This window comes from Mobula hypostoma, chromosome 10, assembly GCF_963921235.1.
Source record: "Mobula hypostoma chromosome 10, sMobHyp1.1, whole genome shotgun sequence".
NCBI lineage: Eukaryota > Metazoa > Chordata > Chondrichthyes > Myliobatiformes > Myliobatidae > Mobula > Mobula hypostoma.
In genome coordinates, this window is record NC_086106.1 from 111,893,470 (window position 1) to 111,915,658 (window position 22,189).

The 22,189-nt window shown below is 41.5% G+C and overlaps 1 protein-coding gene across 2 annotated transcripts in view; it reads left to right on the forward strand.

Moving 5' to 3' along the window:
* LOC134353122 (tumor necrosis factor ligand superfamily member 13B-like) overlaps positions 1-22,189 on the forward strand; it is a 38,393-nt gene that overhangs the window by 10,106 nt on the left and 6,098 nt on the right. The window contains exons 4-6 of one of the 2 annotated variants that reach the window (XM_063061053.1): positions 2,145-2,260; positions 4,978-5,128; positions 13,420-13,555. In XM_063061053.1, coding sequence (XP_062917123.1) covers positions 2,145-2,260; positions 4,978-5,128; positions 13,420-13,535 — 383 coding nt within the window. In that variant the 3' untranslated portion in view covers positions 13,536-13,555. The remainder of the gene's footprint in view (positions 1-2,144; positions 2,261-4,977; positions 5,129-13,419; positions 13,556-22,189) is intronic. The other variant, XM_063061054.1, reaches the window with a different exon arrangement.

The window sequence follows — 22,189 nt, forward strand, 5'->3', positions numbered from 1 at the left end:
GGAAGTCAAACACTTGCAATAGGGTAGACTTTTCAAGCTTTAAACATGTGTCCCATGGCCAATGAAAGAAAAACCTTCCTTTAGTGTCTAAACTCTACCGCTAAGTGACACTTACAGTAAGGGCTCTACTTGCCAATTTAATCTTCAAAATATTCTGTGAAACTGATCCCAATGACAATGAAACAAAGTTCTTCTTAAACAATGACAAGTTCCTTTTTATAGACTAGCATTATTTGTCACACGTACATCAGAATATCAAAGCACACAATGAAATGTATCATTTGCATCAAATGAAATAAGCAAGGATTGTTCTGGGTAGTCTGCAGGTGTTACCATGGTTCCGGCACAAATATAACATGCCCACAACTCACTAACCCTGACACGTACGTCTTTAGAATGTAAGAGGAAACACTGAGCACCAGGAAGAGATCCACATGGCCATAGGGAGAATATCCAAGCTCCTTACACACAGTGGCAGAATTTAACTGAGGTCAATGGCACTGTAATAAAATAGGTTTATTGCGTGGTGTGCTATAAATATATTTTATCTTCAATTAGCTTAAGCTTTTAATGACAAATCTGTTTGTTAATTAAATACCCAGTGGAATAAGTTACAAAACTGTACAGTCTGAAAACTATGTATTTATTCTAAAATGTGCTAACCAAACACATGGATGGAGAAGAGCAGGTAATTTGTAAAGGTTGTTGCTTTTCTACACTTATATCCCACCGGTCTTCCTCTAATTAGTCAGGTGAGGTTTCTGGCAGAAATCATGTTTGTGTTTTTACAACATAGAATGTGGAATAGTGCGGTGCAGGAAGTCTTGGGCTCACATTGTTTTGCTGAACCAACTAAACTAATAATCAAATGTCCAACTAAACTAACCACTTTTGTCTGCATGACATCCAATCCTCCCAGTCATGTGCCTGTCTAAACACCTCTAATGTTTCTGCCACTACCACTCTAGCACCACCCCAGGCATTCTAGCACCCTCAGTGTAAAAAACTTGTCCCTCACATCTTCTTAGAAATTACCCCCTCTCACCTTCAATGCATGCCCTCTGGTACGAGACAATTCAACCCTGGGGAAAAGATATTGCCCATCTACTCCATCTTATTAACCTCTATCAGATCTCCCCTCTGCCTCAGTCGCTCCGGAGAAAACAGCCCAAGTTTGTCCACCCTCTCGTTACAGCACATGCTCTATAGTTTTGAATTTTTTATTCATAAACTGCACCTGAAATCCTTACACAAAAATTAAGTGAAAAATAATAAAATGGACAGTAATACACATTTTCAAAGGCTAATTACTGTAGTCAAGTAAACTAAAATATTTAAATGAACACCAATACAAACGTAATTTGAAGCAGAGGTTTAACTTAATTTAATTTAAAGCTCCCCCTCCCCTTCTTACCCCATCCCTTATTTATTTGTTTGTTTGTTTGTTTATTTATTTACTTATTATTTATTTTTTCCCATTTCTTTCTCTCGTTTTTTCTCCCTCTGTCCCTCTCACTATATCTTCCTCTGGTGCTCCCCTCCCCCTTTCTCTCTCCCTAGGCCTCCCGTCCCATGATCCTCTCCCTTCTCCAGCCTCGTATCCCTTTTGCCAATCAACTTTCCAGCTCTTAGCTCCATCCCTCCCCCTCCTGTCTTCTCCTATCATTTCGAATCTCCCCCTCCCCCTCCCACTTTCAAATCTCTTACCATCTCTTCTTTCAATTAGTCCTGACGAAGGGTCTCGGCCCGAAACGTCGACTGTACTTCCTATAGATGCTGCCTGGCCTGCTGCATTCCACCAGCATTTTGTGTGTGTTGCTTAAAGCGGAGGTTGATAGGTTCTTGGTTAGTTAGGGGATCAAAGGTTACGGGGAGAAGGCAGGAGAATGAGATGGAGAGGGAAAATAAATCAGCCATGATTGAATGGCAGAGCAGAACTGATGGGCCAAATGACATAATTCTTCAAAGTCTTATGGTCTGTGAATAAAAGTAATTTTTTGAAAATGTATGTGTACTCAATTTTGTCCACTTTGCTGCTTAATTAACCCAACCAATATATACAATAACCTGTATCATCCTCACAACTGTTGTAATGAACTTGTTTAATTGGATTCCTTCCTCAATGCCTTTTAACATTATATCAGCAGGTGATTCAACTTTTATTCCTTGGACTGTGGCTTCTCAGAAGGGAGAGGCTTTGGCAAAAAAATTCGATAATATACTTGTGAAAGAAGAAGGCTTTTATACTGTGTACAGTCAGGTAAATCTAATGTAACAATGGCAAGAGTGGGGTTGCTGATGGGGATAGATTGGAAAGGTAAGATTTTTAACTATATATAGAGCATTAAAATGATGCATTCTAGAAGCTCTCTTTGCCTGCCACTTACAAGTCAGAAGAACATGTGTGGTTTGGGCATTTACACACACTTCTCTGGCATATTTCCATGAGCAGACTAGAGATCTAGAGGCAATTCCCTCCAAGGTGATGATAGAAACACTAGGAATTAGACAATAGTGCAATCAATGTCCAAAAACCCATGAATTACTGAGAAGGAAAGACACATGACTAATGGATGTATTTTCTCATTATTTCTGTATGCTGGTTATGAAAATGTGGGATAAATATACGATTGACTTTTGGGTGATTGAGGCTGGAGACAGAGGAAGAGAGAGTTATGAACACGAGTGATCCTGCAGATGCCAAAAATCCAGAGTAACACATACAACATTCTGGAGGAACTCAGCAGGTCAGGTAGCATCTGAGAAGCAGAATGAAGAGTTGAGATTCTGGGCTGAGATCCTTCTTCAGGACTAGAAATAAAGGGGGAAGAAGCCATGATCTTTCTTATTCAAGCTTCTTCACCCTTTCTTTCTAGTCCTGATGAAGGGTCTCAGCCCAAAATGTTGACAGTTTATTCAATTCCATAGATGCTGTCTGACCTGTTGAGTTCCTCCGGCATTTTGTGGGAGAGGGAGTTTAAAGTTTCTGTTGTGTCGTCCAGGACTGAGGAACTCAGGCGGACGACAAAGAGAGGTAAAACGAGCAAAACTAGCAAAATGAGCAATGAGACTTTTGAGGTACGCTGAGAATCAGGTCTGGGTCACTAAGGTGAGCAAGGTTGGTGTCGACAGATGGACCAACACAAAAGATTGGGATAAAAAGCAAAATGGCTCTGCCAGCAAGATAGGGAGATGGAGTCTGTAGGCAAGATCAAAGTTACAGCATCAAAAAAAGAACAGTGACCATATCCAGGACACAGAGTTCACCTTTCATTTTTAAATAGCATAAAATGCCATGCCTCAGAACAATGTATTACAGCAAAAATTAACTTACTCAGGGAAAAGATACAAAACACAAAAGCAGCAGCTTATGGGAGCACTTGTATGAAGATATTTTCATCTGAGCATGGCTTGATTTTAAGTTAACCTGGATGCACTATACTCTGCAATGCCAATTACCAGAAACTTTAAATGACAATTTTTATCTTTAGCAAGAAAAATATACTGTAAGTCCAAAATAGAAAAGCAAGCCCAGCCCTACTAACTCGAATAAGTAACTCACAAACTATTACTCTAAGCAAGACTGCTTTCCAGCTATTCCAAAACTTGCAAGTTCCTAACAGGAACTACTTACCTGTTAGGAACTTCCAGCTTCAAATATATAATAACTGACAAGCCCTAACCTCAGTATAATTACTCAGATTAACTTTAACATGCTTGCATTTTATTGACTAGTCCAATTCTAATGAACAACACATAGCTGCATTGCCAATTCTTAACCACCTACTACTCAGCAGCAATTGGATTTGGATTAAAAGGAAAGACAACAACTGGGCTGCAAGATGAAGACAGGAGGGTATGGGACTGAGGGGGGTGTATCTGGGACACCAGGTAGAACCGTTGAGCCCTCTGGAGACGTCGTGGGCTTATCAACGAGACGTCAAAAAAGGAGGGTGCCCACCTGATGACCCCGATGACATACCTACCCTCCCTCCTTGTCACCACTCCAAACCCACTGCCAACATCGAGAGTGCCGACTTATCATAGGGATTGAAACGTCAAGTCCTAGTAGCTCTACTACTAATCCCATTTGTTGTAATTAGTTACAATCCAAAGAGAGCTAATTAGCAAACATGACCTCGAAACACAGGCATCAGCAGTGCCACAAGCCAGCAAAAAAGAAACATAAATCCTAATTTTGTTACGTGTCAATTCTGTTGGAGACGTTATCCAACAGTTTAATCTTCAATATATCACAGCATTGCTTAAGCAATCTTAACAGTTATGGATAGTTCCTGTACCTAAACAGACATAATGACATTATAAACACAAGAGATTCTGCAGATGCTAGAAATCCAGAACAATGCACACAAAATGCTGGAGGAACTTGGCAGGTCAGGCAGCATCTATGGAGGGGAATAAACAGTCGATGTTTCAGGCTGAGACCCTTCATTGTGGCTGGACTGAAAGGTTGACAGTTTTATAGGTGCTGCCTCATCTGCTGAGCTCCTCCAGCATTTTTGTGCACATTGCTCTATATATTTTACTTGTTCTAATCTACCACTGTATTTGAAAATCCTTAGGTTTGTTATTTCAATTAAATAATGCTCAAATAAAAACAGAAACTAATAGAAAAGTCAGCAGGTCAGGTAGCATCTGTGGAAAGAGAAACAGAGTGATCATTTTAGGACAATGTCCTTTCATTAGAACTGAGAAAGAAGGAAAACAAGACAGTTCTAAGTTGCAGGAAATTGAAAACTGACACATTTCCTCTCTTTCACAGTGCTGATGAGGGTCTTTGACCTGAAATGTTAACTCTCTTTCTGTTTCTACAGATACTGCCTGACTTGGTGAGTGATTGCAGTATTTTCTATTTTTTTCCCAGCTTTCCAGCATTAGCAGCTTTTTAAAAAAATTCACAATAAATCATTTAATTGATTTCAGATCATATTTGTTTATTGATTGTTCATTTTGCAGGTTCTGTACTATGATAACTGCATGGTTATGGGTCATGTTGTACGGAGAAAGAAGATTAATGTGACTGGGAATGAAAAGCATATGATTACCTTATTTCGGTGCATACAAAACATGCCAAACAACACATCCAGTAATAGCTGTTTCACTGCTGGTAAGTTCATGGCTATACAAAATGTCTACTGTATATCTATATCATTCTTTGGAATGTCAAATAAAAACTCCTCAGTGAGGTCATATACTAATCTGAATTAAGAAATTGAAATCAGATTAAAACCCCTTTTATAGTTGCTCTGAATGATCAGTAACACCTTTGGATGCAGCTCCATAATGTCCCATGGAGAGAGAAAAAAAGTTAACATTAGAGATTTAAACACAAGGAAATCTGCAGATACTGGAATTTCAAGCAAAACACATCAAAGTTGCTGGTGAACGCAGCAGGCCAGGCAGCATCTCTAGGAAGAGGTATAGCCAACGTTTCGGCCCGAGACGTTGACTGTACCTCTTCCTAGAGATGCTGCCTGGCCTGCTGCGTTCACCAGCAACTTCTACGTGTGTAACATCAGAGATTGGAAGGATTTCATCCCACAGTAAAGTGAGAAAAGAAAGGCATGTTTTAAATGCTTTAAATCAGTAGCCTATTCTGCATTTGGTAGATTTCCAAATATTAAAGGGGAAAAATTATGAGATTCAAAAAGTACACTGAAGTGTATGTTTAAATGAATCACTACTTCACCTGGAAGGACTGTTTGAGTCTACAGATTGTAGGAAGGTGATGGTAAACAGACTGGTGATGTATCTCCTATGAATGGAAGAGAAGGTGCCTGGAGAAGGGGGTGGGGGTGTGGTTGAGATGGAAGAGAAGACCATAAGACTGTAAGACATGGAGGAAAAATTCAGCTATTCAGCTCATTAAGTCTTTCCCGTCATGTTACGATCGGAATCTGGATCTGAATATGAAGGTAATGAAGTTTGCATGGGTCTGCAGAAGCCTGCAAAGCCAATGTGAACTGAGTGAGAATAATAGGCATTGGTTTGAATCTGAGAAGGAAAATATGTCTTATCTGAGTTTTTGGAAGAGCCAGATCATAGTTTGGGAATGTGGAGAAGCTACACATATTTCTACAAAATTGGACGAGTTGAACAGGATCCTGTATCTCTTTAATCTGGATTTGAATGCAGTAGGGTTGTCCATTGAATTGTATGTTGGATCTGGTGGATGAGGAGTCTGTCCCATAGGGTATTGATTCATAAAATTATTTTAATTTTCCTATCTTTAAAATGAATAACAGTTGCAATGTGTAGTCCCTTAAAATAAACAAACTGCACAAATTGTTTCTGTATCTTAATAGTTTAAATTCTCTAACAGATTCCAATAAGCAAGTTATTCTGACATCTATATATATATATATATATAAAACATTTCACCCTCTTGTTCAATTGCAGACCATAATTCATGCAGTATTCGTGCAAAATTAAACTTACCAAAAATCTGCTTCAGTTGATCTTTACAACCATGTATGATCAGTGTACTCTATTCATGCATTTTGGTTGGTGAAGGAACAGAAAACAGAGGCAGTAATTGGGTCTATTTTAATGGCTGCCTGTTACCAGTAAAGCCATAGGAATCAACTCAGGGGCTCCACAGATTAAAATCTACATGATGAACTTAGATAAAAAGACAGCGGTAAAAATTTCCAATAATACAATAATGATACCATCACTTCTTACTTGGATGGTGTGAATGTGCACACATTACTGTTTAACATTATGGTAATTCTTGCACTACCCCACCTTTGAGATCTTGTAATCTTTGACTTGTAGATCTTGTACATCTTATTTTTAAGTAACTTATATTTCTATTCTTTCTTACTTCTCTTCCAGTATTTGTAAATCTGTGCACGTGGAATGCTACTGTGACACTCTAATTTGCTTTGGGATTAATAAAATATCCATCTCTCTATCTATAATATGTGGGCAAAACAAGACTCAAAGAGTCTAAAGGGGTTTAGTGTACGGGCTGAAACATGGCAGGTGAGATTTGATGTGGAAAATAAGTTATTTCACTTGATTTTGAAGATTAGGGGCAGTATATTTCTGCTGCAAATAGGGAAAATTAATATATATTATCTATTTTTTATTATTTAGAGATACCACGCAGAATAGGCACTTCCGCCCTAACGAGCTGCGCCAAATAGCCACCCACCTATTTAACCCTGGCCTAATCACAAGACAATTTACAATGAGCAATTAACCCACTAACCATATGTCTTTGGACTGTGGGAAGAAACTAATGCAGTCACTGGGAGAACATACAGGCAATGTTGGGAATTGAACCCCAGTCGCTGGCACCGTAACGCGATGTGCTAACCACTACACTACCATGCCGCCCAAAATAACATGCCCAGAACTCACTAAGCCTAACTGTACATCTCTGGAATATTAAAGGAAACAAAGCACCCACAGTCAGAGGGAGAACATACAAACTCCTTACGAGCAGCAGTGGGAATTTAACCCTCTAAGTGGGGTCTGACCAGGGTGCTATATAGCTGCAACATTACCTCTGGGCTCCTAAATTCAATTCCACGATTAATGAAGGCCAATACGCTGTATGCCTTCTTAACCACAGAGTCAACCTGTGCAGCTGCTTTGAGTGTCCTATGGATCCCTCTGATCCTCCACACTGCCAAGAGTGTTACCATTAATACTATATTCTGCCATCATATTTGACCTACCAGAATGAACCACTTCACACTTATCTGGGTTGAACTCCATCTGCCACTTCTCAGCCCAGTTTTGCATCCTATCAATGTCCCGCTGTAACCTCTGATAGCCCTCCACACTATCCGAAACACCCCCAACCTTTGTGTCATCAGCAAATTTACTAAACCATCCCTCCACTTCCTCATCCAGGTCATTTATAAAAATCACCAAGAGTAAGGGTCCCAGAACAGATCCCTGAGGCACACCACTGGTCACCGACGTCCATGCAGAATATGACCCATCTACAACCACTCTTTGCCTTCTATGGGCAAGCCAGTTCTGGATCCACAAAGCAATTTCCCCTTGGATCCCATGCCTCCTTACTTTCTCAATAAGCCTCCGATGGGGTACCTTATCAAATGCCTTGCTGAAATCCATATACACTACATCTACTGCTCTATCCTCATCAATGTGTTTCGTCACATCCTCAAGAAATGCAATCAGGCTCGTAAGGCATGACCTGCCCTTGACAAAGCCATGCTGACTATTCTTAATCATATTATACCTCTCCAAATGTTCACAAATCCTGCCTCTCAGGATCTTTTCCATCAACTTACCAACCACTGAACTAAGACTCACTGGTCTATAATTTCCTGGGCTATCTCAACTCCCTTTCTTGAATAAAGGAACAACATCTGCAACCCTCCAATCCTCGGGAACCTCCCCCATCCCCATTGGTGTTGTGCATGCGTTTTTTGATTGAGAATTTTTGTTTTTTTTTTGGATGGTTCATTGTGAATTATATATGGGTATTACATGAATGATATACGTCATCACGGCACCACATCATAAGTGCACACCTCACTAAAGTAAAAATAAAGTGTCCACATTATCCTGGGCTCTCGTGTTCTTTTTTAATCAGTTTTATATCCTGGAGTTATAAAACATAACAATGCGGTTTTTTGAGTGGTGGTAGACAAAAGGCAGAAAGTAAAGATAAAAATAGAGCTAGCAATTACGAAGGTTACTGCTGTGGGGCCTTGAGGAGAAACTAGCTAATCAGTAATTTCAGATAACCAGCCTTTCAGTTCATATCAGCACTGACCAATTCTGGTGACCCATAATGTTGCTACAGATGCTGACTGACCTGCTGAGTAAATCTGACCTTGTCTTTTCTTTGAACATAGTGGAATGTCAATGATACACACAAGTGATGACACAGTTACTAGGTTAACATGCCTTCACTACTGACTCTTAGCCAACCTCAGTAGTGAGTGAGCAACTAACATTCTGGCAGGGCGGGAGCTATTAGAGAAGAAGGGCCATTGGCAGTGAGTTTTATTTGAGCCAATAAAAAGAATGGATGTGTAAGTGGAATGGCCATTGTTGGAGTGGGCCAGATTTAGAGTGGGAGGCTTTAGCTCAATAGACTTGGGCAAGCACGTGGCGGTTCTAAGAAAGGTTCTACTGAGTTATTTTTCCTTTTCCTTTGTATATTAGTACATAGCTAGTGCACTGAGAATGGGCCCAGAGTTAGTGGTATGTTCTTTGTGTGAGATGTGAGGACTCAGGCATACCTAAGAATCCCTGATAACTACATCTGCCCGAAGTGTATCAACCTGCAGCTCCTTAGAGACCATGTTAAAGAACCTTCAGCTCATATGGGAAAATGAGGTGATATACAGGAGTTACAGGGAGATGGTCATTTCTAAGTTACAGGAGGTACATACCTGGTGACTATCAGGAGAGGAAAGGGGAATAGGCAACTGGTACCAAGTGCCCCTGTATTCGTTCCCCTCAATAATAAGTATTTGGAATCTGTTGGTGTAGGTGGGCGATGACCTACCAGGGGAAAGCCACAGTGGTCTGGTCTCTGGCACTGAGTTTGGCTTTGTGGCTCAGAAGGGAAGGGGAGAGAAGAGCAGTGCAGCAGTGATAGGGGACAGTTGGAAGTCATGGTATACCAACGACATAAGTAGGACAAGGAAGGAGGGCCAGAAAAGAGAATATAGGGATTAGGTAGGAAACTGAAAAGCAGGACATCTCTGGATTGCTGCCTCTGACATGTACTAAAGAAAGTAAGAATGGGATGTTTTGGTAGATGAAAGCATGGCTGAGGATTTGGTGCAGAGGGCAGGGTTTCAGATTTGTGGATCATTGTGATCTCTTCTGGGCAAAGGTATGACCTGTAAAAAAATGATGGGTTACATCTGAACCCGAGGGGGACAAATATCCTTGCAGGCAGGTTTGCTAGAGCTATTGAGGATGGTTTAAGCTAATTTAGTGGGGTAATGGGAACCAGAGTGATAGGGTGAAGATGGGGGCAGTTGATATATAAGTAGATGCAGTTTGTAATGAGACTGAAGAAGGACAGGCAGATGATAGGGCAAAATTGCAGTTAGTGGGATAAGTTAAAGTGTAACATGGGGACAAAATCAAAGTGAGTGATGAATACTGGACAGAAGGTGTTATAAATGAATACATGCAGTATATGGAATAAGGTTCCATTAGAGTTAGATTGCCAGGTATGACATTGTGGGGGATCATTGAATCATGATTGAAATAAGATTATAGCTGGGAACTTAACATCCAAGGATACACATTGTATTGAAAGTACAGGTCAGTAGGTAGAGGGGGTGGGGAGGCTCTATTGGTAAAAAATTAAATCAAATCCTTAGAAAGAAATGACATGGGATTCGAAGATTTAGAATCCTTGTGGATAGAATTAAGAAACTGCAAGGGTAAGAAGATCCTGATGGGGGGAATTTCCAAACAATAGCCTGCATGTGGGATACAAATTACACCAGGAGATATAAAAGGCATGTAAAAAGGGCATAATACCAGAGTTATAGGGGATCTTAATATGAAGGTAGATTGGAAAAATCAGGTTGGTGTTGGATGATAAGAGAGGATATTTATAGAATGTCTATGTGATGGGTTTTTAGAGAAGCTTGTGGTTGAACCCACTTGGGGAAAGGCAATTCTGGATTGGGGGTTGTGTAATAAACCAGATTTGATTAGGGAGCTTATAGTAAAGGAACCCTTAAGAGACAATGATCACAATATGAGAGAATTCACCCTGCAGTTTGAGAGGGAGAAGGTAACAGCAGATGTATCAGTATTACAGTGGATAAAGAGAATTACAACAGCATGGGAGAGGAAAAAAATTAATGGCCAAGGTTAATTGGAAGGGGGCAATAGCAGTGAACAGCAATGTCTGGAGTCTCTGGGGGCAATTTACAAGACACAGGATAGATACATTTCAAAGATGAAGAAATATTCTAAAGGGAGGATGTGGCAACCATGGCTAACAAAGGAAGTCAAAGGCAGATTAAAAGGAAAAGGGAAGTCATGTAATGTGGCAAAAATATATGGGAAGTTAGAGGATTGGGAAGCTTTTGAAAACCAATAGGCGGCAACTAAAAAAACCATATGGACAGACAAAAAAATGAAATAAGATGGTGAGCTAGCCAATAATATAAAAAAAAGAGGATGCAAAAATTCTTGTTCAGATATATAAATAGTAAAAGAGAAGCGAGAGTAGATATTGGACCACTGGAAAATGATGCTGGAGAGATGGTAATGGTGAACAAAGAAATGGTGGCCAAATTTCATAAACATTTTGTGACGGTCTTCACTACGAAAGACTGTTGCAGCATGCCAGAAATTCAATAGTGTCAAGGGGTAGAAGTGAGAGTAGTTGCAATTACCAAGGAGAAGGTGCCTGGGGACCTGAAAGGCCTGTAGGTAGATAGGTTATATGGACCAAAAGGACTACACCCAGAGTTCTGAAAGAGGTGGCTGAAGAAATTGTGAGGGTATTAGGAATGATCTTTCAAGAATCACTAGATTTTGGAATGGTTTCAGAAGAAGAACCATGACAAGGTTCCACACAGTAGGCTTATTCAGAAAGTCAGAAGGCATGGGATCCAGGGAAGTTTGGCCTGGTGGATTCAGAATTGACTTGCCTGCAGAAAGCACAGGGTCGTGGTGGATTGGAGGGTTGTGACTAGTGGTGTCCCACAAGGATCGGTTCTAGGACCTCTACTTCTCGTGATTTTTATTAACGACCTGGATGTGGGGGTAGAAGGGTGGGTTGGCAAGTTTGCAGATGACACAAAGGTTGGTGGTGTTGTGGATAGTGTAGAGGATTGTAGAAGATTGCAGAGAAACATTGATAGGATGCAGAAGTGGCAGATGGAGTTCAACCCAGAGAAGTGTAAGGTGGTACATTTTGGAAGAACAAACTCCAAGGCAAAGTACAAAATAAATGGCAGGATACTTGGTAGTGTGGAGGAGCAGAGGGATCTGGGGGTGCATGTCCACAGATCCCTGAAAGTTGCCTCACAGGTAGATAGGGTAGTTAAGAAAGCTTATGGGGTGTTAGCTTTCATTAGTTGAGGGATAGAGTTTAAGAGTTGAGAGGTAATGATGCAGCTCTATAAAACTCTGGTTAGGTCACACTTGGAGTACTGTGTCCAGTTCTGGTTGCCTCACTATGGGAAGGATGTGGAAGCATTGGAAAGGGTACAGAGGAGATTTACCAGGATGCTGCCTGGTTTAGAAAGTATGGATTATGATCAGAGATTAAGGGAGCTAGGGCTTTACTCTTTGGAGAGAAGGAGGATGAGAGGAGACATGATAGAGGTATACAAGATGTTAAGAGGAATAGATAGAGTGGACAGCCAGCGGCTCTTCCCCAGGTCACCACTGCTCAGTACAAGAGGACATGGCTTTAAGGTAAAGGATGGGAAGTTCAAGGGGGATATTAGAGGAAGGTTTTTTACTCAGAGAGTGGTTGGTGCGTGGAATGCACTGCCTGTGTCAGTGGTGGAGGCAGATACACTCATGAAATTTAAGAGACTACTAGACAGGTATATGGAGGAATTTAAGGTGGGGGGGTTATATGGGAGGCAGGGTTTAATGGTTGGCACAACATTGTGGGCCGAGGGGCCTATACCGTGCTGTACTATTCTATGTTCCATGTTCTATAAGACTGGAAAATGGCAAATGTCACTTCACTCTTCAAGAAGGGAGAGAGGCAGAAGAAAGAAATTACAGGCCTGACTTCAGTGGTTGGGAAAATGTTGGAGTCCATTATTAAGGATAAGGTTTCAGAGTACTTTGAGGCACATGATAAAATAGGCCAAAGTCAGTATGTTTTCCTAATGATTGAAGGGCCTAGATAGAGTGGATATAGGGAGGTTGTTTCTATAGTGGGGGGAGTCTAAGACCGGGGGGACAGCCTCAGAATAGAGGTACGTCCATTTAGATGAGAGATGAGGAGGAATATCCTTATCTGTGAAACTCATTGCCACGGATGACCGTGGAGGCCAAGCTATTGAGTGCATTTAAAGCAAAGGTTGATAAGTTCTTGATTAGTCAGGTATATAGAGAGAAGGCAGGAGAATGGGGTTAGGAGGGATAATAAATCAGCGGTGATGGAATGGCAAAGCAGACTCAGTGGGTTGAATGATCTATTTCTGCTCCTATGTCTTATGGTTTCATTACTACTTGTGTTGTTCAGATCTCCAACCACCCTCGCCCCATCACTGATTCTCCTCAGCCCTCCTCTTCTCTGTGACTTAAAATATAATTTTGAAATGTCCCTAGTTCCAAGGAAAAGATATCAACCTGGAATGCTGCTTGTTTCTTTCTCCGCCCGTGCCGCTTGCTTTGCTGTGTGTTTGATTATTTTCTGTTTTTATTTCATTCATTGTTAACTCAGTCACTCTGGTTTAGGAATTGTGAAGCTTGATAAAGGAGATGAGCTGGAGCTTGTATTACCATCCCGTCCACATGCTCAGATATCCATGGAGAAGGATTCAACATTCTTTGGTGTCATACAGCTTTTATGAATCAACCGATAAAGAGCACAGTGAGTGTCAAAATTACAGTAACGTTTCTTGAGGTTTCAGCTCTCTGAGTCTCCATATTTTGATTAAAGGACACAAACAACTTAAACAAGGGGGTAAATTTCTCCAGTGTCACCACAGCATGTGAGTTATCTGTGGTGCCAAGATCTTCAATTGCCACTCACTGACTGAACTACGCTTCACCAATTTTAGTTTTGGGTGTAATTTCGTGCACCACCTTGTTCACTTGAATAATTTGCAGCAAATATCTCCAGTTTTGTACTCCATCACCTCTCCCACAATTTCTTTTTCTTGCTTTTGGTCTCTTCCTGTTGCAGGTCTCGGCCTGAAATGTCAGCTGTTTATTCTCCTCCATAGATAGATGCTGTCTGACTTGTTGAGTTCCTCTAGTATTTTCTATGTATTGCTCAAGATTCCCAGCATCTGTAGAATCTCTTGTGTTTTCTATTTTCATTTTTTACTTAATTTTGTAAATATAACCTTCTAGTGCCAGCATTTTTTCTAAATATTTATATTGTCAGGACTGCAGTGTAGTAATGAATTGCCCAATAGATTTCTGGTGAATGATCCTGGGAGTTATCCATTGTGCTGTGTAACCAGTTATCCTGATCTTTAAGGAGCTACTGGTGGACGTTCTGGCTGAGAGTTGCAGTGGCTCTTTTTTGACATGTAAATTCAATGCTCTCAGTAAAGTTATTGAGTACCTGAATCAGAATGCTGAAAAATATGTATGACATGACTGCATTTTGATACACTTTATTAACATGATTGAGTATTTTAGTATTGATGAACATAGATTTTCTCTATTGTTTTCTGCTTTCACTCGAAACTGTCACCAAGCCACTGACTATCCTTTGAGGTAGTTGAAAGGCTTATTTATTTAATCCTGTTCCATTACTATAGGTGTCTTCTTGCACATCCACTATACTGGTTGGTTTTAAACTTCCATTATTTATCTGAAGCACTCGTTTATGAGCTTCTTGCTTCTAATTTTTTGACAATTTATTTTCCCACTTTAACCTCCATCAAAAGTTCTGGTGGCCCTGTCATGAATCGCAGGCCGTTCAGATGGGAAATCATTCCTTAACCATTTCTCTCACTCTCTCTCCCTCCCTCACTTTTGATGAGGAGGAATTTCTCAGCCAGAGTGGTGAATCTGTGGAATTCATTGCCGCAGAAGGCTTTGGAGGCCAAGTGCTTGGGTATACTTAGAACCAAGGGTTCTAGCCTGGGGTCCATGGACCACTTGCTTAATGGTATTGGTCCATGACGTAAAGAAGGTTGGGAACCCCTGCTTAAAGTGAAGTTTGATGCTTTCTTAATTAGTAAGGGTGTCAAAGATTAAGGGGAGATGGCAGGAGAATTGGATTGAGAGCAATAATAAATCAGCCATGATGGAATGCAGAGCTGACTTGTGCTGAATGGTCTAACTCTGCTCCAATGTCTCATGGTCTTATGGTCCCATTTAGTCGTATGTTGCTTTAGTCATATATATTGATGTGCCATGATACCACTGGTATTTTCACCCGACATTCCATGTCAATAACCACATCTTGGGTTCTTAGTACCATGGTTAGCATTCTAACTGTTTGCATTACCTTTTGGCATGGAGGGGCCACTGCACAGGATCATAAAAAGCTGCAGAGGGTTGTAAACCCAGCCAGGTCCATCATGGGCACTAGCATGCCCACCATTGAGATATCTTCAAGAGGCAATGCCTCAAAAGGATGAGTATCCTCACAACCCAGGACATGCTCTCTTCTCATTGCTATCATCAAAGATGGCGTACAGGACCCTGAAAAGATACAGTCAATGTTTTGGAAACAGCTTCTTCCCCTGTGCCATCAGATTTCTGAATGATTCTTAAATGCTATCTCAGTAATTTTGCACTACTTATTTAATTTTTTAATGCATATATTTCTTATTGTATTTTAAGTATTGCTGGTTCCTTAAAGTTGTCATAGTCAGGAGAGGTAGAGAGGATAATCTTCTACTGCCTATTAAATGCTCCCAATCTCGTGCATCTCAAATAGATTCTGAAACCGTGTCCAGCTCCTGGTCTTCACGTGTGGCTTAGCTACTAAGCCTGGTGAAACCATTTCTACTGACAGGAGAAGGGGCACCTTAAAACCAGTTGTTTTTGGCAGATGGGGCTCATCAGCCATGGTTGGCAGCTCATCAAGGAGAAGGAAAACTCTGATCTCAAACCTCTGTTGCCTTGTGGCTATACCCACTCATCAGGAAGGCTTCAGGATTAAACCCCCGAGGAAAAAATCTGGAGCTGGAGCCTGGAAGATAATCCCACATTGAGTGCAATGCTGACTAGCAATTCCTGCGATGCTGCTGGTGCCAAAATGCATTTTTTTTTCCTCTGCCATTCCTCAGCTGCGTGAAGGTGGGGAGCCTGCTGCATGGACAACAGCTTGCTCTCCATGTCGCACCGCCCTGGTTTGTATATCACAATGTCCGTGATTGACCCAGACCAACGGAGGGCTCGGTAGTTCGTATTGCAACCTACGGCTGCCGCAGAGCAACACATTTCACAACATTTCAGTGAGAATAAACCTGATTCTGATTCTTAGTGTCAGCAACTGAACACGTCTGCAGAAGGGGAACTGAAGCAGGATGCTTGCATGTAATATCCTAAGCATTAACAGTCCATTGACAAATACTAGGAAGCAGAGTGAACAGATCACATGAAGTCACCCAAGTAAATTCTGGATGCTTACATTTGTATAACTGTGCCTCTTATATACATAAGAAAGTTCGTTTTCATTTATAATTAGAAAACCATAATCGATCCTTATCTTAAGCCACACACGCACACACTGCTGGAGGAACTCAGCGGGGCAGGCAGCATCTATGGAAATGGAGAAACAGTTGACGTTTCGGGCCGAAACCCTTCTTCACCATCTTTACTTTGCCGTCTATCTGAGGAAGTTTCAACTTCGATATCATCAGCATAGAATTTTGAACTCACATTTCCAAATGAGCCATGACTGATACTGATCTCTAATGAATAAAAATGGCACTGAAGCTGTTAAAATAGAAAATGATGAGGATCCTGTGAGCTTTCAGTATCTGAAACTGTTTCAAGAGTAATCCATTATCAAAACAAATTCTGGCAAAGGGTTAATAACTGCATCTTACGATAACACACATAAAATGCAGGAAGAATTCAGCAGGTCAGGCAACATCTATGGAGAGGAATAAAGAGCCAATGTTTCAGCCAAGATCCTTCATCAGGACTGGAAAGGAAGGGGAAGAATCCAGAATAAATCTTCCCCTTGATTAAAGGTCTCGGCCTGAAACATCAGCCCTTTCTTCCTCTCTACAGATGCTGCTTGACCTGCTGAGTTCCTCCAGCACTTTGTGTGTGTTCCTCAGGATTTCCAGCATCTGCAGAATCTCTTGGGCTTATCTTAAAATAACATTCATTTTGTATTAGACCAACCAGTAAGGCAGTCCTGTGCTGTATCATGACTCACGCAGCATTGCACTCACATACTGGCACAGTCCTCACATGATTTACTGTCAAAAAACTAAATAGAAAGATCTATTTTTATCTGTGGGTTTACATAGAACATCATTATATTCTAATAGTTTTTGTTATGCTTTATTGGAGCAGAACAAGTTAACATATGTCCCATTTGATCAGAACCTTGTAACTCCACTTTTGTCATCAATCCCCTGGATTTAAAGGTAGTACGTATTATAAATTTAACAGGGTGGGAACTCCTTTTCTTATCCACCTCTTCAGAGAAGCTAAATGATTTCATGACTAGAATTTTGATGTCCATCAAAATGTACCTCACCCTTGAACAACCTACTGCATTAACTCAATACTGTTCACAATACTTCATAAATCAAAATATTGTGTGCAGGAGTTAGGATGTTATGTTGAAGATTCCCCCCCCCCCCCCGGTACAAGACGTTGGTGAGGCCTAATTTGGAGTATTGCGGGCAATTTTGCTCACCTACCCACAGGAATGATATCAATAAGATAGAAAGAGTACAGAGAAAATTTTCAAGGACGTTGCTAGGACTTGAGGACCTGAGTTATAGAGGAAGGTGAACAGGTTAGGGCTTCATTCCCCGGAGTGCAGGAGAATGAGGGGGGTTTTGATCGAGGTATACAAAATTATGAGGGGTAAAATTCAACCAGGCTTTTTCCACTGAGGTCGTGTGAGTCTAGAACCAGAGGTGTGGGTTAACTGTAAAAGATGAAATATTTAAGGGGAACCTGAGGAGGAACTTCTTTGCTCAGAGAGTGGTGAGAATGAGCAGCCAGCAGAAGTGGTGGATGCGGGTTCAATTTCAGCATATAAGAGAAATTTGGTAAGTGAGATACATGGATGAGAGGGGTATGGAGGGCTATGGTCCGGGTGCAGGTTGATTGAATTGAATTGACTTGATTTCTTACATCCTTCACAAACATGAGGAGTAAAAATCTTTACGTCACGTCTCCGTCTAAATGTGCAATGTGCAATCATAGTAATTTATAATAATTTACAATAAATAGAGCAGTCAATGTAACATAGAAATACGCTCAAATCAGCGTGAGTTAATCAGTCTGATGGCCTGGTGGAAGAAGCTGTCCCGGAGCCTGTTGGTCCTGGCTTTTATGCTGCAGTACCATTTCTCGGATGGTAGCAGCTGGAATAGATTGTGGTTGGGGTGACTCAGGTCCCCAGTGATCCTTCGGGCCCTTTTTTCACACCTGTCTTTGCAAATGTTCTGAATCATAGGAAGTTCAGTACGCAATGGGATTATGTAGAATAATGAATTTGCACAGAATAGATGTGCGTAGTGCTCTAACTATTGAATACACCTCTTCTCTCTCTTTCATTTAACCGGACTCTGTGCAAATATAATTTTCTTTACCCTCTTCAGTTCTTAAAATTTTCCAAAATACATCTCTTCAGACCATTAATCTTTTCCATCTATTCTGTCTTCCTTCACAACTATATCCTTCAATTCAATTCACCTAAGCTCTCAGTATACCAATGTGATTTGTTCACTTATCCATCTGACTGGTTCACTTTCAAGCTGTCCTCATTGCCCCCATTGTCTCGGTAGGGTTACGTATGAGAATTCAATCTCTCACTCAGTTCTGTGTTGCTATCATTGGCTTTCACACTCACAGCCTGCATACTAGGTGCTCCCATTTCAAGGATTTGTGTAGAGATAGGATCTATATGTGGTGAGACTCTTGGCACAAGTGGCATACAGAAGTATCAAAGAGAAGGAATAACATGAGCAGCAGTTTTTGGAGTGCAAGTTTGTTAGCAGGGGATTTAAGTGAGGTTTGGATGATTACGTAGACCAGTCAAAAAGGTAGCTTTAGATAAATTTCCTGGTGTATTGAGCAGCATGTCCAGGAGCAAGAAGAGGTCCAGCACAATTGGCAATTGTAAGCCCAGCTTTTCCTGAGTTCAAGAGCAGCAAGTAATGTTGCAGCTTTATAAAACCCTGGTTAGGCCACACTCAGAATATTCTGCTCACTTCTATTATAGGAAGAATGTAGAAGTTTTAGAGCGTACAGAGGAGATTGACCAGGATGCTGCTTGGATTACAGAGCATGTCTTATGAGGATAGGTTGAGTGAGCTAGGGCTTTTCACTTTGGACCGAAGGAGGATGAGAAATGACTTGATAGAGGTGTATAAGATGACAAGAGTGGATAGTCAAAGACTTTTTCCCAGGGTGGAAATGGCTAATACAGTACCAGGGGGTGTGGTTGAAAGAAGTATAAGGGGATGTCAGAGGTAAGTTCTTTATGTACAGAGTGTTAAGTACTAGGAATACCCTGCAAAGGATGGTGGTAAAGGCCGATACACTAGGCCCAGTGGCATTTGAGAAGCATATGGATGTCAGAAAAATAGAGGGTGACGTAGGAGAGAAGGATTAGATTGATCTTAGAGTAGGTCGAAAGGTCTGCACAGCGTGTAGGCTGAAGGCCTTGTATAGTGTTCTAAAGTTCTATGTTTTTTCCAAGTGCAAGTCCATTTTCAGTCCTGTGGACCCAACGATGTTACTTTTTTATTTCTTGAGGTACAGAGCGGAATCATGCCTTCTGGCCCTTCGAGCTGCGCCACTCAGTTACCCCTGACTTAACCCTAGCCTAATCACGGGACAGTTTACAGTGACCAATTAACCTACCAATCGGTACGTATTTGGACTGTGGGGGGGAAACCAGAGCACCCGGAGGAAACCCATGCGGTCACGGGGAGAACGTACAAACTCCTTACAGACAGCAGTGGGAATTGAACTCGGGTCGATGGTACGGTGACCACTACAATACCATGCATGCCCTAGACTCTGATGGGTAACATTGCAGCTTCCAGTACCGTACTACATGCAGCCGTTGTGTATTGCCAGGACAAAGTCAGATTGCTGTTACGCGAGCACAGATTGCTGCTCTCATGGCTGATGACAAAACATATACAGTGACAGACTATGGTGAACTACTCTAGTTTGCAGCCTGGCCCTCCAGCCCCTGACTGCTTGTGGTCATTCTCCAAAGCTACCTGCGACCTTTCGCATTTGGCCATAAGACATCGGAGCAGAATTAAGCCATTTGGCCCATTGAGTCTACTCAGCCATTTGATGATGGGTGATTTATTTTCCCGCTCAATCCCATTCTCCAGCCTTCTGCCCCCATTATCTTTGAAGACGGGAAAATGAGGTTAAGAGGGAAAATAAACTACTAAAGAAAGTAAGTCATCAGGCACATGGCAAGCAACACACATAAAAGTTGCTGGTGAACGCAGCAGGCCAGGCAGCATCTCTAGGAAGAGGTACAGTCGACGGTTCGGGCCGAGACCCTTCGTCAGGACTAACTGAAAGAAAAGCTAGTAAGAGATTCGAAAGAGGGAGGGGGAGGGGGAGATCCAAAATGATAGGAGAAGACAGGAGGGGGAGGGATGGAGCCAAGAGCTGGACAGGTGATTGGCAAAAGGGATATGAGAGGATCATGGGACAGGAGGCCTACGGAGAAAGAAAAAAATCCAGAGGATGGGCAAGGGGTATAGTGAGAGGGACAGAGGGAGAAAAAGGAGAGTGAGAAAAAGAATGTGTGTATATAAATAAATAACGGATGGGGTACGAGGGGGAGGTGGGGCATTAGTGGAAGTTTGAGAAGGCAATGTTCATGCCATCAGGTTGGAGGCTACCCATACGGAATATAACGTGTTGTTCCTCCAACCTGAGTGTGGCTTCATCTTTACAGTAGAGGAGGCTGTGAATAGACGTATTAGAATGGGAATGGGACGTGGAATTAAAATGTGTGGCCACTGGGAGATCCTGCTTTCTCTGGCGGACAGAGCGTAGGTGTTCAGCGAAACGATCTCCCAGTCTGCATCACATGGCAGCCATTGGAGGAGCCCTGTGTGGGTACACTGGAGACAAGATACACAGGGGAATGCATCAATGGAAGATGTCAGTCATGTAGACCCAACTAAGTTACTTTTTTAGTTCTTGAGATACACTGCTGAATCAACTCTTCCCGCCCACCTATTCTGGCTTCCTTCAACAACCATATCCTTCAATTCAATTCACCTAAGCTCTGAAGGTAGATAAGTCACCTGGAGCAGATGGTGTACACCACATGGTTCTGAAAGAGGTGGCTGAAGAGATTGTGGAGACGTTAGCAATGATATTTCAGAATCACCAGATTCTTGAATGGTCCCAGAAGACTGGAAAATTGCAGGTGTCACTCCACTCTTCAAGAAGGGAGAGAGGAGCAGAAACATGAAATTATAGGCCAGTTAGTCTGACCTCAGTGGTTGGGAAGATGTTGGAGTAGATTCTTAAGTATGAGGTCTCAGGGTACTTGGAGGCACATGATAAAACAGGCTGTAGTCAGCATGGGAAAATCCTTAAGGGAAAATCTTACGGGACAAATCTGTTGGAATTCTTTGAAGAAGTAACAATCAGGATAGACAAAAGAGAATTGGTGGATGTTGTGTATTTGGATTTTCAGAAGGCCTTTGACAAGGTGCCACACATGAGGCTGTTTAACAAACTACAAGCCCATGGTATTACAGGAAAGATTCTAGCATGGACAAAGCAGTGGCTGATTGGCAGTAAGCAAAGAGTGGGAATAAAGGGAGACCTTTCTGGTTGGCTGCTGGTGACTAGTGGTGTTCCACAGGGGTCTGTGTTGGGACTGATACTTTTTACATTATATGTTAATGGTTTGGATGATGAATTGATGGCTTTTTTTGCAAAGTTTGCAGACGATACGAAGATAGGTGAAGGGCTAGGAAGTTTTGAGGAAGTAGACAGTCTACAGAAGGACTCAGACAGATTAGGAAAATGGACAAAGAAGCGGCAGACATAATATAGTGTCGGGTAGTGTATGGTCATGCACTTTGGTAGAAGAAATGAAAAGGTTGACTGTTTTCTAAATGGAGAGAAAATGTAAAAATCTGAGTTGCAAAGGGACTTGGGAGTCCTTTGAAGGATTCCCTAAAGATTAATTTACACGTTGAGTCTGTGGTGAGGAAGGCAAATGTGATGTTAGTCTTCATTTCAAGAGGACTGGAATATAAAAGCAAGGATGTAATGTAATGTAATAAAGCAGTGGTGGTGCCTCACTTGGAGTATTGTGAGCAGGTCTGGGCACCTTATCTTA